The 16,141-nt window shown below is 43.9% G+C and overlaps 1 protein-coding gene across 1 annotated transcript in view; it reads left to right on the forward strand.

Annotated features, from left to right (window-relative positions):
• LOC142581548 (frequenin-1-like) overlaps positions 1 to 16,141 on the forward strand; it is a 325,333-nt gene that overhangs the window by 246,265 nt on the left and 62,927 nt on the right. Inside the window, exon 4 of the mRNA XM_075691216.1 lies at positions 12,898 to 12,987. Within this exon, the coding sequence (XP_075547331.1) occupies positions 12,898 to 12,987 (90 nt within the window). The remainder of the gene's footprint in view (positions 1 to 12,897; positions 12,988 to 16,141) is intronic.

Genomic DNA, 16,141 nt, shown 5'->3' on the forward strand with positions numbered 1-16,141 from the left:
GCTGAAGATTGACCATTGTCGAGGTGGCTCCCGATTGACGAAACGAAGTGCAGCGCAAAGAGCAGCTAGTTCAGCAGCTGTCGATGTTGTTGGGTGGTCAGTCCTAAAGCTGATGGTAATAGCTTTTGCTGGGACAACCAGAGCACCGGACGAACACTGGATGTTTGTGGAACCATCAGTATAAATATGTGCACTGTCCGCGTACCTCTCGTGCAGAAGAAGCAGAGGCAGTTGTTCCAGCACAGGCGACGACAGTTCAGACTTTTTCCCGATTCCTGGTACACTGAGATGGACTGTGGGGCTGATAAGACACCAAGGGGGTATCGATGGTTTAGATGCAGCGGTGAAGCCCGAGGGAAGTTTGTCGTTGTACTTGATGATAGTTTTAGAGAATGATGATTGGTGCCTGTCTGAAGGTAGTGCTGCAAGGTGGTGATAGGGGGCACGTGCAAAATGTCTGATGTGCGTTCTCAGGGCTTCCACCGTAATGTGAGTTCGCATTGGATGGTCCCGAGCAATCGCAAGAGTTGCCTCTTTTGACGTGCATTTGGGCAAACCAAGTCAGACTCTGAGTGCTTGAGCTTGTGCTGCCTGCAGAACACGAATATTTGTCTTGCAGGTGTTGTTCAGTACAGGTAGACTATATCTTAGAAAGCCGAGAAAGAGAGCTCTGTAGAGTTTAAGCATTGCGTCTACTGACATCCCCAACGTATTTCCTGTCAAGTATTTAAACAACTGGGAAGTTGCTGTCAGGCGCCGTTTCATGTAAGCCACGTGCGGGCTCCAACAGAGGTCTCGGTCAACAATTACGCCAAGGAATCTGTGGGTTCGGACATAGGAAATGGTCCGCCCATTGATTGAGATGACATAAGACGTCATCGGTTTCCGAGTAAATGCTACTAGCGCGCATTTTTCTGGTGATATGCTGGGACCCTGTTTACACAAGTAGTTCGCTGTCCAAGTGGCCGCTCTTTGAAGTCGCGTACGTATCTGAGGATGTGCGACTGCCGAAGTCCAGACACAGATGTCGACAGCGTATATTGAAATTTTGATGGTAGTTGGCAAGTATTCAGCAAGTCCAACAAGAGCGAGGTTGAATAGCGTCGGGCTGAGAGCACCGCCTTGAGGAACGCCCCTGCTGGTATAGCGTCGCGTAGTTGGGCTATCGTCAGTTAACACATAGAATGATCTTGCAGATAGGTAACTTGCAATCCACAAAAAAACTCGACCACCTAGGCCAACCGTCATAAGGGAGTCGAGAATGGCCTCATGTAATACGTTATCATATGCCCCTTTCACATCTAAGAATAAAGCTGCAGATAAACGCTTACGGGACCTTTCGTGCTGGACATATGAAACGAGATCAACTACATTATCGATGCAAGAGCGGTCACGTCGGAAACCAGCCATGGAAATCGGATAAATCTTGTAGTATTCAAGGTACCATTCCGGGCGGCCAAGGATCATCCGTTCCATTATCTTTCCTACACAGCTGGCCAGCGCTATTGGGCGGTAAGAGGTCAGTTCTAATGGGGATTTGCCCTGCTTTAAGAGTGGCACCAGGCGGCTTACTTTCCATTCGTCAGGAACATCTCCCTCCTGCCATGAGGAGTTGTAAAGGCTCAACAATTCTATCAGTGCGGACTCTCCGAGATAGCACAAGGCCCGGTATGAGATTTGAAGCTCTTAAGTAAAGGTACTAGGCGGCTGACCTTCCACTCACAAGGAATGGATTCGTCGTGCCAGGATTCGTCTTATTGCTCCAAGAGTACACTGCGGGATTTTTGGCCAAGGTTTCCAAGTGCGGTGTATGTGACTCCGCTGGGCTCAGGCGATGATGACTTCCTACATGTCACAAGTGCAGCTTCTAGTTCCTCTATAGAAAACTTGAGGTCCATGCGATAGCCCTCGGATGCCGCAACATCACGCCGTGTTGATACAGGAGGGTCGGCAAGTCAGCAATTATTGCGCAGAAGTCCTCAGCAACGTCGATCTCACGTCATACTTGATGCAGGGCAAGATACTGAAAACGGGGACGCCATCGCGGAGACGATTGTAGGTCACGCAGAGTTCTCCCTATATGGTACAGCGGCTTAAGAGGATTCAAAGGGTCGCAGAAGGATTTCCACTTTTGAGATTGCAACGTATCGATGAGGCGCTGGATTTTCTTTTGGGTCCGCCTCACCTCCTTCAGATCGAGAATACATTTGGTGCGCCTGTAACTTCTTTCTGCTCGTCGGCGAATCGCTCGAAGACTTTCCAATTCACCTTCGTATTCTGTGTACTTTGGAGAAGGTCCAAAAGTGAACATAGCCTCTTGCAGTGCGTTTCGAATCTGATTCTCAACACACCCGTGTGCTTAGATTTAGGTGCACGTTAAAGAACCCCAGGTGGTCAAAATTTCCGGAGTTCTCCACTACGGCGTGCCTCATAATCAGAAAGTGGTTTTGGCACGTAAAACCCCAAATATTATTATTATTCTGATTCTCAAGGAATGACGGGTGGCCTTCTTGACATTCGTCTTTCATGAGCGACCTGAGCTTTGTCCATTCTGTTCTACGGAGGACAGTAGATAGGGACTTGATCTTCAAATTGTTAGTAACATGATCATTTCCGTGAATGTTGATGTCTAGGAACTACTTTACGCTGCTTTGAAGACACCGAGAGTCCAAAGTCAAGTCCAGACAGCTGCTGTAGGTCAGTCTCCGTGAATGTGTTGGGCTGCCGTCATTGAGGCAACAAAGCTCTTAATCCGAGGCAAATACTACTAGTTTTCGTTCCTAGAAGTCCATCTTCAAAATCACCCAGAGCGGGTGGTGTGCGTTAAAACCTCCACTAAGAATCCAAGGGCGAGGTGTTGCTGATAATAAATTACCCAGTCGTTGTGTGTCGAAACGACTGATTGGAGAATTATATGCAGCGACAAGAGTGAATGTAAGTTTCTTTGTTTTTACAGTTAAACACACTTATGGTATTCCGAGTTTAAAATCCCATTCACGCTTCTTACTATGAATGCGCGAATTCTTCACTTGGTTGGAAGCCAAAATTATGGCTCCGGGTGGTCGTTAACGTTTAGTATTAATGTTAGGTGAACGCTGGGCCGCCTCAAGATCCTTTCCTACTCGGAGCGCCATGATTTCAATTTTTCTCTCATCGACTTGGCACCTGTCCCCCTTATGTGGCACTTATGCAGAGCTTATCAACGTAACTTTAGATTTTAACCTATTCCAAGTCTTTAAGCAACCAACCCATAGTAGTAAGATTTTAGATTTAATTCTAACAACTGCGCTTGAAATAGTTGATCAAGTTACGTCTATTAAAGGCTTTAGTGACCTCAATATACTGCAAATAACGCTTAACGCATCCTCATCCTTTACATTTGTTGCTACAGAAAAGATGCGCGACTATAACAAAGCTGATTATAACGTTATCAATGCCGATTTAGAAACGTTCTTCACTCATATGCGTTTACCGTCATTTCATAGTCGATCGCTCCAGGAAAATTGTATACTCTTCAGGAATAAGATGTCTGCTTTGGTGAACCAGTACGTTTCTCTCATTAAAATAACTAATGATAAGTCTAACCCATGGTTCACCAAATCACTACGTTCACTTCGAAATGGGAAGACACGCCGCTACGATACTAGTGCTTGCGCGCCTAAGCAGCTTGGGGCAGCTACAAGGAAATCCTAAGTACTTGCTCTGCTTGGCGGTCCCTACGTGGGACTAGCCGTGTGGCGCGGGGTCTCCCCTGCGTCTTCTCTGGACCGAAATGAAGTTACTTCACGCACTCACTTGCTCGCCGTCCTCCACACAGCTGAAGTTAATTACTTTAGCCATGACTCACCATCGCTCCTGAAATATAATCCCCAGAAATTCTGGCACATTATATGCCCTGACTGGCGCAGCAATTTTATTTCTTTACACGACAAATATAATACTGAACTCCCTGATAATGAGTGCGCTTCTACTTTCAACCCTTTTCTTTCCCTCGATATTCACTACAGAAGATCACTTTGATCTTCCTGATATACCGGACTTTATCTACCAATACATGCGCCTATAGAAATCACAGTTGAAGGTGTCGCATCTCTTATAAATAACCTTAAGCTATCTACATTCTGTGGTATCGACGGTGTTAATTCTAAAATACTCAAAAACACCATTTCTGTGTCCAGCAAAATTTTATGTCATATCTTCAGACAATCATTAGCGACCGGCGTGCTGCCCGCTGGCTGGAAGACAGCTACGGTGGTACCCATATTTAAATGAGGTAATATATACTCCTGGGAAAACTAACGTCCGATATCATTAATATGCATATGCTGCAAAATTCTATAACATGTAATTGTCTAATTTTTACTGTCATCTAGAAGGCAATAACTTCTTTTCTAATCAACACGGACTTAGGAGGAGCTTCTTTGTGTGAGACACAGTTATTAGAATTAACTACTGACTTACATAATTATATAGACGACAATCTACAAACTGACGGCTTTTTTTACTTTTCAAAAGCGTTTGACCTTGTAGCACATTGCCGTTTCATGTTAAAATTATCATCTCCTGAATTAGGTTTTATTACCTTATCATGGATTCAAAATTTCCTGTCAAATCACCAGCAATTCAGTTGCCAATAATTTTCCCTCTCCTCTCTCACATCTTACTTTAAGTGCACCGCTGTGCAGCGGTCTTGGGCCATTACTCTTTCTAAAACACATTAATGAATTCCCCAATAATATATCTTCACATGTACGAAATTTTGCTGATGACTGCATTCTATACCGCTCCATTAAGTGTACTAATAATCATCTAGCCTTAGAACGTCATCTAGAGCTCGTTTGTACTTGTAATAATTGGCTAGTGAAGCTCAACGTCTTTAAGTGTAATCTATTTCAGCCGCAAACAAACCACCTCTACATTTTTGTATCATTTAAATAACAGCATAATCTTGCACGATACACACTACAAATATCTTGGTGTTGACTTCACTCCTACTCTTTCGTGGTCATCGCACATCACTTCCATATGCGCCAGTGCTTCTCGATCCTTGGGGTACATACGCTGCAACTTAAATAAACCTTTCTAAATGAGCTTAGCTAAATTTTGTCCGACCACAACTCGAATTTACTGTATCTGTCTAGACTCCTCATCAAAAGTATTTAATCAAAGAACTGGAATCAACTCAAGATAGGGTTGCACAATTTATATCGCGTTTTTATGACTTCAACACAAGTATATAGGAAAGAAACTTGTCTGATAGATCTTGTTGATACCGATGTTTGCAGTTTCTGGGACCAATTTAAACGCGTATGAGCTTCCGTTGCATTGACAACTTTATACCGTTTAAACGTAACAAGGTGCATAAGCATAGGCCCTGGATGACTTCCGCTTTATCCGCTTTATTCACCTCAACCGTAAAGCGAAAAGAATAAAGAAAAAAGCATGCTCACCCCAAACCTATGTCCGACACTCTAAATAACCTCGCACATGCAGTGCATACCTCGAAAGAACACTACTTCAATACGTCACTCCCAAACTTCATAAAAAGTGACCCAAAGAGGCTTTGGAACTATATCAGTGGAAAAAAGAAACCCATATCCAGGTTTTTGTCGATGGCTCAATGGTATCTGATCAGACTGACATTGATCAACACTTCAATTACTATTTCCATAGTGTATTTTATGCCTCTAGTGCTTCTCTACCCACCAGAAAAGTGGACCATACTGTAAACGTAAACTTTATTTCTCATCCTGGCGTCGTTGCTATGTTGCTTGACTCGAAGACTGAAACTTCTTGTGGTCCCGATAATATCCACAACATATTTCTTTGTTGCTTTGCGGAGCCTGTTGCTAAATACTTAGTTATTATTTTTCGTGTCTCTCTGTTTTCAGCGTAATTGCCAGATTACTGGAAGTAAGCCCGAATTGGGCCGATATTCAAGAAAGGCGACCGTCTATTGCTATAAATATATCGCCTGATCTTCTTAACATTTTCGTGTTGTAAACTTATCGAACAAATAATAGCTCACAAATTAAACGAATTCTTAGAGGAACACTCAGTTTTAACAGATCATCAACATGGATTTCGAAAAAGATTTTCTCCTACAACACAATTCGTTACTATAGTTCATACCTTTGCAGTTTGTCTAGATACTAACAGTCAAATTGATGCAATATTTCTAGATTACAGCAAAGCGTTCAATACATTTCCACACGATAAACTAATTAAAAAGCTTCGGTTGATTCGCATACCACAATTATTCCTTTCTTGGATTTCAGCCTTTCTAAACAACCGCAATCAATACGTTCAGATGGCAAAACAACACTCTGGCTGCCTTCCCGTAACTTCTGGCGTTCCGCAGGGGAGCGTACTTGGCCCTCTACTTTTTTTGCTATGTATAAATGATATTGTGAATGTGGTTGACACCCCAGTTCAAATTAATGCTAATGATTGTGCTTTGTTTAAAGAAATTACCTGCATTAGTGACCAATATGACCTTAACTTTAACTTAGGCAATGCGTTAAAATGGTGTGAGCAATGGGGAATGCTTTTTAATGCAACTAAGTGTGTCTATCTACCCATAACGCGCAAAAGAGTCCCCTTAGGCTACACTTACAATTTGGCTGCAGCACCTTTACTGAAAGTAGCCTGCTATAAATATTTAGGCTTAACATTAACGAGTGACTTATCATGGAACTTGCACATAAATACCATCTGCTCTGCCGCTTTCCGGAAACTAGGCCTTCTGCGCCACAAACTCAAGACTGCTCCGCCTAGTGTTAAACTACTCTCTTACTTTTCCTTAATTAGGCCAAACTTTGAGTACGCTTCCATAGTTTGGGACCCTCACACAAAAATTAACATTAAGAACCTAGAAAGAACTCAAAGAAAAGCAGTACCATTTATTTACAGTAAGCTTAAGGCTACTGACTCCCCCAGTGCATTACTAACCGATAACGGCATTGAACTATTACAAATTCTAAGAAAGAAAAGTCGACTAGACTTTCTTTCAAACTTAATTAATTATAGGCTAGCCTTATGGACACTGCAAAATACGTATCCCCCTTGATAATCAGACCCACTCGACTCCACTACCCTGATTCTCTAACACCAGTTTTCGCAAGGACTGACACTTTTCGGTACATTTTTTTTTCAGAAACAATAGAAGGCTGGAATAAACTAGCTGAAGCATATCCCCAGCCCCCGTGACCTGTATACCACTTGTGTAAATAATGTTAGTATTTCGTGTATTATTTATAGTTCTCTTATAACCAAGTTTTTAAAATTTTTCTTAATCGTCTACCTTATCAGCAAAGAACTTATGTAAAGAACGTGTTACACACTCGTTTCATCGTGCTCTTCTGTGTGAATAATCTTGTATATTCTGCTCGCCCTGCTTGGACTTCCTGTCCGCAGTATTTTATAAATAAATAAATAAATAAATAAATAAATAAATAAATAAATAAATAAATAAATAAATAAATAAATAAATAAATAAATAAATAAATAAAGTGCAGTTATATTTAAAGCTCAGCGTTAGATAAAATTTATCTCTCTCGTACACTGAACGAGCCTATAATGGTCTAGTTACAATGGTCTACTTGGAACCCTTTCGAAACAGCATAACGGGCGGAGAGAAATCTGGTAACCTGGAAGGTAGACAGAAAAATAGGCGGAAACAGGGAACATGGAGGTTTGTGAGAGCGAAAACATTGTAGCGGGATGGAAGCAGGGAAACAGGGAGACATAAAAGTCGAGGATATGCCGTATGCTATGCGCCATCAGCTGCACCGACTAGAAAGCGCCCGATTGCATAATTTTTGGCAATGAGTGCCACCAAAGTATTTATTTCACTACAAACAGCATTTCTAAGCCGATACGCGTCCACTCTACGCGCCCACTCATTCGCCCGTTCGCATTTACGGTTTTTCACTGCTGAAACTTGCGCCACCTTGCCTGTGCTCGTTACGTTAGAGACGTGCCTCTTGGAACCAAACTTTCCTGGCTCTTCTCGTTTCTGACGCCATTCTGATACGTTTGGGCCGATTGCAATTGAGGCATACTTTTTTCTGAACGCTCGCATTTTCTTCAAAATCGAAATTTTGTTTTTACAGTCCGAGCAACGCTTACACGCATCTACGGAATTATGAGTTGTTATAAATCAGAGTTGCTCCAACGCCACCATGGCTGACCACTGATCACCGAAATAGAGTGGTACACGTCACGAAGACCTGTATTCCTGCTACTGCAAAGGGAATCCGTACCAACTGTTTCGATCGCCGTTTAGTCGCTCACGTTAAGCTTTCTTCATATCTTCCGCAGCGGCAAAGGAAGCAAGTACTTCATTAAGTGGCAACGCCACGAAGAAACCAGACAAGAAATACGGACTGGACAGCGCCTGTGCTGTGCATCTTTCTTGTCTCGTTTTTTCGCGCTGTTTCCCAGTAATGAAGCCATACCAACAAGCTCAAGTTTAGACCCTTTTGAAGCAATCACAAATGAATAAAAGCTAGGTTGCAAAAAAAAAAGAGTACCCTATCACAATCTATAACCTAATGTGTATTTATTTATTCACGATACCTTACAGGTCTATTGTAGGGCATTGCGTAAGTGGGGTACTTAATTAATGTGTAACGCAACCTGCAGGCTGGCCGCTTGCTCTGCGAGCAACGGCCAGCAGTATCCTTCGGGAGGCTTGTGTTCGTTAAACAAGCTCCTCCGCATAAGGACCGTTTAAGCAGCAGAGCACGCTTTACAGGACAGATTTTATTTCTCAGTTCTCCGTGTGCGTGCGTCCCGTTGCAAAGCGGGAGATAGAATTGAAAGGCAAGGAGGCCAGTCGGACGGAGCGCCCGGTTTGCCGCTTTACACTGCGGGTCTTGCAGTACGCTTGTGTTGTGTGGTCCCCTCATCAGAAAGTCCTGAAAGCAAAAATAGCAAGAATACAAAGATTGGCAGTCCGCTTCATATGCGGTAAATACCGACGCATGGTGTCTCTTACTGCCTTGTTAAAATCTTGTGAACTAGAGCCTCTGGAGGAACGCAGACGTAAGTATCGGCTAAAGTTTCTTTTTAAAATCATGAGTGGGAGAACAAAAATAAATATGGATCTATATCTACACCCTCCAGGAAGGAGATGCGATCGTCTAAACAATAGCAGAGCTATTCAACCTTATTTGACACGTACTGATGCTTTTCGTTTCTCCTTTTTTCCTGACACGATTGAAATGTGGAACAGATTGCCTAATGCAGTTGTGAGCAACGAGGGCTCTGCCGAATTTGAAAATGTGTTAGATACTTTCTTTTGCGAGGATGTATACTAAATTTTTGCTACGAGCATTTTTGTTTACTTTTCTTTGTATAACTATTGTTCTTTGCTCCTTCTTTTCCCGTTGTTGCTGTTGTTAACTACCAAGAGCGCCAGTGAATTTGTATGTTACATAGAAAATTCTGTATCATGTATTCTTGACACATAACCCTCCCTGTAATGACCCCAAGAACGGGGTTGACAGTATCAAATAAATGAAATAAAAATAAAAATACGCTGGAAAGTCTGAGAGCTGCCCAACAAGAAGTCCAAGGGCATACGCTGATGAGCTGGGGTGGGCAAGTGTTTCGTAAACTGATTTATCAAAATTCTTTCAGTTGTCCAGAAATATGGCGCCCATGATTAGGCGCGTCTCTTCTGCTGTGACCAAGCACAGTTGCAAATCCGTCAAGGTGTGGATGACATCATCATTGACGCAAGAAATCAACCGGCATCGCGCCCTACGCATAATGCATTCTCTCTTCACATTCCCAGCACCGCTGCGTCAAAACTTGTCCCGCTCCCGCAAGAAACCTTCAATTGAATAAGAAAGGGGATGGGGGAGGAAGTGGATGTCGGTGCGCGGCATGAATGCTTACAAATTCGCACAGAGTGAACTGCAGTTTCACACCTCGTTGCTAGGCGAGCCTGCGCAATTATGTTCAGGCAGCCTTGCTTATCCTCTGTAGTCATCTAAATGGAGCTAAAGGCACAGTGCTGCAGACTCTTTCAGTGCTTTTGTAAATATTAAAAAATATCTTGACTAACTACTTAAGCTGTGCAAATTTTGACAAATAATTTCATTGACAGTATATGTTGGCCAGCTGACCACTTTCTACCAAAGAAAGACGAAATGCTCTGGCGACAGGCAGACAATCGACCACTTACGTACTGGGATTGTGCAGTAGTTCCCCAAAAATTCATGGTGGCATAGCCGCGCTCCTAAACTGGATCCAAGATCCTGATTGCCGTGTTGGTATTTTTCTTTAGTCATTTGAGCGGAGAAGATAGTCCCATCACCATCGGGACAACAGAACAAGCCAAACTGCTGTATTACCATCCTACCACCTAGGTACCCCACCCTGACCCCCATTTCCTTCCCGCGGAGGATAATAATCCAGTGTCGAAGCATCATTTATAAAACAAATTAAACGCGTTTTCAAACAAGCAAATCTCCCGCGTTTTAAACTGCAGCAGGTAGTGCACTGGAATTGTTCAAAAACCAATGTTATTTTGCAAGGCAAACTGAAAAAAACGGTATTAAAAAAATAGAGTAAGTTCAGAAGTCAAGTTTATAACCGCGTAAGTGACAAGAAGACATCTCATTTCTGTAGACTGCATACGTTAGGTATGTCTAATGCCAAAACAAAACTCATATATAATGCATGTGATCTTTGGAAGATAACACTGCTTGGCAAATAAAACTTTTTCAAGAACAATCAAAGAAATAGTAGCCTAAGCTGATGAATCAGATGCAGTAACCTGCATCTGATTGATTTTGTGCGCGTTAAACTTTTATTCACGCACAACTTCAACTGCGACGTACCTGTCCCCATATTCGAGCTACGTAACTGGAAATCTAAAAGGCGATGCTTCACTTATTGAAGTGGTCTCCTATTGTTCAATTATTGCTTCAAAAAAAAAAAAAAGAATCTGGCACCTAAGTAATAATAAAAATCAGTTCTGCGGAAACTAGAAAGGTGAAGCAAAGTTCATGAATGGGAAAAATTTTCATCGACCTGAGTGCTGCACGCAGCTACAAAGGAAATCCATGAGAATTTCTCAGGAAGAAAGCTTCGCAGTTGATTGCTTTCCAATTGTAGCTTCGTGCTACAGTCGGGTGAATGAGTTTTTCCGTTTCGTAAATAGAAATGGTTTACGAGCAATCACTCGTTTAATTTAAGCACGGCAAGCTTTTGTTCGCATCAGATCAGTGGCAGCCTAATCAGGGGATGTCTGCGTTTCACTTGTATTTCACGACACAATGAGAAGCAGTTTTTGTTCGGCTATCTTGTATGACCCTAGAGAATGTGCTAAGGGGATTGTAAGGGAAGAGTAATGGAACAGTAGGTCTCAGTAACGCGCTGGAAAATATGCAATGCAAAAGCTCTACAGAGTCCCAGTCTGTCGCAGAGCGGCATGTGAAGTAGAGCTGAAGGCACTTTTTAAACCCCACGGCCAACAGGAAGTCGGTAGAGAGCAGGGACCTATAGCCTCTTGAAGGGGCAGCGCAAGACGACGAAGACAAAAGGCAAGAACACACAGGACAGCGCTGTGTGTTCCTGCCTTCTATCTTCGTCGTCTTGCGCCAATTCTTCAAGATGTTCAACCAGTGCCAACTCGCCCAAATGTCGAGCCTATAGCCTCTCCGTTCTGACCAGGGGGAGTCCGAAGCTCACCTAGTCGAGTGAAACAGCCCGCGTGCGGTTGCAGATGAGTGTTAAGTTCGTTCAGGAACGTCGCGATAGTGATGCACACCATTGCACAGACAGCACACCCCCCTTCAAAAGTAAACACATTTGCTAGTCTTGTTAGGCGCAGCAGTTGCACGCACGGTGGCCTTCCTAAGCGTCGACCGCAGCCCCAAATGCTCAATAGCAAGTGATTCTAGCCGATAAGCCAGGGTCTATGCACACAGCGCATTAGAAGCGGTGCCCCACGACTGAGATTTTGTAATCTCTGCGTATTTGCAGATTGTCTCCCAGCTTTCATACACAAAACTGTAGTAATATATTTTTATTGAATTTCCACACACGGCCCGCTCTTACGAAGAAGCGAATTATGTTTTCGCATCAAATAATAATTTAGACTATTTGCAGTGACAATAATGAGCATCTATTTCAAGAAATGCGCTTAGACTGGCGCTGGTATTTTACGCTGTCTTACGTGTGCTTGCGAAACGCAGATTCACCCAACGTGTCCGGCTTGACCGCTAAACGGTCTTCGCTTCCCGTCTCGACTGCAGCGAAAAGACGGAGTTTTTCACCTCACGTCAACACTAGGTTGCAAAATGCGGACGAACGAGAGAACACAGGAGAGCGGAAATGACACGAGTGTCGCCATTCGGGACAGTTATTGCCGCAGACTGTCGTGGCGCACGGTACAAGGCTCACACCTGCCTACGGGTCGACGCTAATGGCCAGTGACAATCTCCGAGGAGGAAAAGAAGAGGCGGCGGCTGCTTGCAGCGCCTCCGACGTTGTTCAAATGCGGTCTTTTCTTTTTATCTCCTTCTCTCTCCCTCTCCTTCTTCAGCTCGTCGCTCGGGGTCGTTGCCTGACAGCACCTCGTGCGCTACGGCTTCTCCGGATTACGCCTGTCCAACCGTCACTATTTATTTCGCCTGGCGCGGTGGTTGGATTTTCGCGTGTTGCCCCATGGAAGCCTTGTTACGCACTCAGACGACGTTAGCATGTTGACTCTGCCGCTCACGTATTGTGCAAGCCGCTTGCACAGGCGTACGCAGTGTTTACGTAAACGGACCGCCCCGCAGTGGCGCGGTCCCTTTGCTGTGTGGCAGCAGTCTCCGTTTCATGCCCTACGCCACTGGCCCTGATGAATGTTTTCTCTTGCTTGCTTTCTTTACGCAGGGTTTCCTGAGAATATACAAGCAGTTCTTTCCCCGGGGAGACCCCTCCAAGTTCGCATCACTCGTGTTCAGGGTATTTGACGAAAACAAGGTAAACGCAACGAGTGAGCTACATTTCTTATACGTGCCCTTCGTAGCGTTAGGGCGGCTTATCCTTCTTCTTTTTAAGCAAGATTGAACCGGTTAGGACAACTGACAGACACATAATATATGGTTTTCAAGAGCTGGTCTAGCTTGTGCGCTTTTGTAATGCGGCGCACTCTGCCTGAAGAGCACGTAAGCGTGATCTAAGTTGAGGAATGTTACGTGTCTATTCTTGTTTGCAACAAGTGCATTTGAATTGAGTGAACTATTCGCGAACGCGTTACAAGTTTAATTATTTCTTGCTTTCGTACTTCGCAAACTGCATTTGAAGATGCTCGTGCTTGTTGTGTTAACTTGCCGCTTGTGATATAGGGCCTGCTTGTTGAAACGTTGAAGTACGTACTATGCGTGAGCGCATTCCAACATTGACTGAAGCATATTTTATTGTTTCCAATTTATTAAAATGAATTACTATGTTATTTCTCGTATGGCTAAGAGAATATAGACTAGCTGGAATTATAACGTCTTATAAAAGAACATTTAATTAAATGGAAAGGTATGAGCGCAATCATGCCAGTCTTCATTAGTGAAATGCTTTCTTTGTTTCTGTTGTGCTTTTAATTATTCGTCCGGTTGACTCAATGGGTTCTACAGTTAAGTAGGAATGCAATTTGCATTTCGATCGAAGTGGATTGCAAAATATTTACGGGCACTTGGATTTAGGTACGCGTTAAAGAATTCCACATGCACAAAATAAATGTGAAGTTAGGACCTACGGTGTCGCTCCCCGTCAAAAATGGAAGACCTCATCAAATTGAAACGCAATTCCAAGACAGCACGGGGATAATGCGCGTTCTCCTTGCGGCACTACGATCGAATTTAGCTGGACTGCCCTCAAGCTGCGTGAAGAACGTTATTGAAGCAGTGTTGGCGCTGGAAGTCATTCTACTAGGGTACCACGATATTCAGTGACCAATCCACTTCTGTATGAAATCGACGAAGCAATTATGTCACCCCAATCGACCAAAATTGTCCTTTATAATGCAATGGAACTGTTGCGGATTAATACACCGAAAAACCGAGCTAAACCTTTTTTTAAAGAAACTCACCGATTCTAATTTTGGCTCTTTCGGAAGCCGGACTACGAAATCAAAGATCGCTAACTGGATAGGTCGCCCTAACGAACCATAACATCAACTCTTTTTCGGTTGGAAGTGCCACCTTGTTTATTCGTCAGGAAAATACCCGTGTCGCTTTGGATGTCAGAGATTTGTGTTCTAATGTGCTGGAAGGAGTGGCCATTAGGATGTGATGCGGATAAAAAAAGCCAGTATTGCACCTGTGTACATGTCCCCAAAGAAAAGATTCCAGATGAAACATTTAACACCTCCGTAAACGCTGCCAAGCACCCCGCTTCATATGCGGAGATCTTAATGCGCATCACGGCATGTGGGGCGACAAAAGCACGGATGCTCCAGGGAAGCAGGTGGCGAGATTGATTTGTCTGTTACCTTTATGTGTCGCTAATGATGATAACGCGACGTTTTGTAGACTGTCTGCATTATCAAGTACAATTGATCTTACGCTGCATTTAATAACATTTATAGAAAAACAATAACAGCACCATATCGGATGGGGAGTGATCGTCCGCCCTAATATTGTCCTAATATTGGCAAGGTGATCAACTGGGAAAAATACGGAGAGCACCTTGTGAAGTCTACTGGTGATCTTTTTCAAGCGATGATAGCAAGCAAGGCAGCAGCAACTACCACTCTAAAGCTGCCCGAGCAATTTCCGGCTCCCGACCTAAAGATCTGTAATCTGTGCCATGGACGTAAAAGAGCAGAGAGGCAGCTTGTGCGAAAGAAGGGAGACCCTGCTCTGAAGACGGTGTTTAACAGACTCAACGCAGCTATTTGCCGACACACCAAGACACTGTGGAGGAATCAATGGAATGCTTTTTTGTGAAAAGTTAAGTGTGCTTAAACCGATGTCTAGAATATAGGGTGTGGTATATAATCTATCCAGTGTGCTTAAATCACTAAAGTCTTTTATCGCGCTTGAGAAGAGGAACCAAGCGGCTGCATTTCCATTCACGCGGAACCAAACCGTTGCGCCAAGACTCGTTGTAATGGTTTAGCAGCATGAGTCGTGCTTTCTGCCCAAGATTGGCGAGCGCCGCATAGGTAACGCCGTCTGGTAAATTACCGTTAAACTTGTCATCGTACCGGCCCATCGTTTTGGCCAGTTGCATAGGGAAAATAATGGAAAGAATGATTTTGACGCGCCTGGAATGGTACCTGGAAAATTACAACGTGTACCCAGATGCTATGGCTGGCTTCCGGCGTGGGCGCTCATCCATAGATAATGTCATCGATTTGGTTACGTTTGTTCAGCATCAAAAACGTCTGAAACGACTCACTGCGGCACTATTCCTAGACATAAAAGGCGCCTATGATAATATAGCACATTCTGCCATTATAGATGCTCTGATTGAAGCCGGAATCGGTGGCCACACTTTTCAGTGGCTGTGCAGTTATTTGACCGACAGGCATTTCTTCGTGATGACCGAGGATGGCGCCACGACTCAACACCAAACGTTCCGTGGAGTACCGCAAGGCGGAGTGTTGGGGGGAGGGCGGGGAGCCCGACGCTATTCAACCTAGTGCTCGTTGGCCTAGTCAGATGCTTGCCCAACACAGTTCAAGTATCAATATATGCCGACGACATCTGCATTTGGGCGTCTGCTGTAACACGACTCCAGCTACGAGCACGGCTACAAAAGGCAGCTACGTTAACATCACTATACTTGCGAAAACAGAACTTAGAGCTGTCTTCAGAGAAATGCTGCCTTGTTCCATTCACTAGGAAGGCAATGAAGCGTTACAATGTAAACGTCAATGGGCAGGCAGTTGCAAATGCACGGAAACACCGCTTTTTAGGGGTAATTATTGACCGCGACCTATCATGGAGCCCGCATGTTTCCTACCTAAAGAAGAGGTTAATTACAGTAATACATCTCCTCAAATTTCTCGGCGGTAAATCACGGGGCACATCGGTGTGGTCAATGCTGCAGCTTTATAGCGCCTTGTTCCTCGGTTACGCAAGATGCAGCCATCCTGTGCTTGGAAACACCTGCAACACAAACCTGCGTGTACTCC

This window comes from Dermacentor variabilis, chromosome 1, assembly GCF_050947875.1.
Source record: "Dermacentor variabilis isolate Ectoservices chromosome 1, ASM5094787v1, whole genome shotgun sequence".
NCBI classification, from domain to species: domain Eukaryota; kingdom Metazoa; phylum Arthropoda; class Arachnida; order Ixodida; family Ixodidae; genus Dermacentor; species Dermacentor variabilis.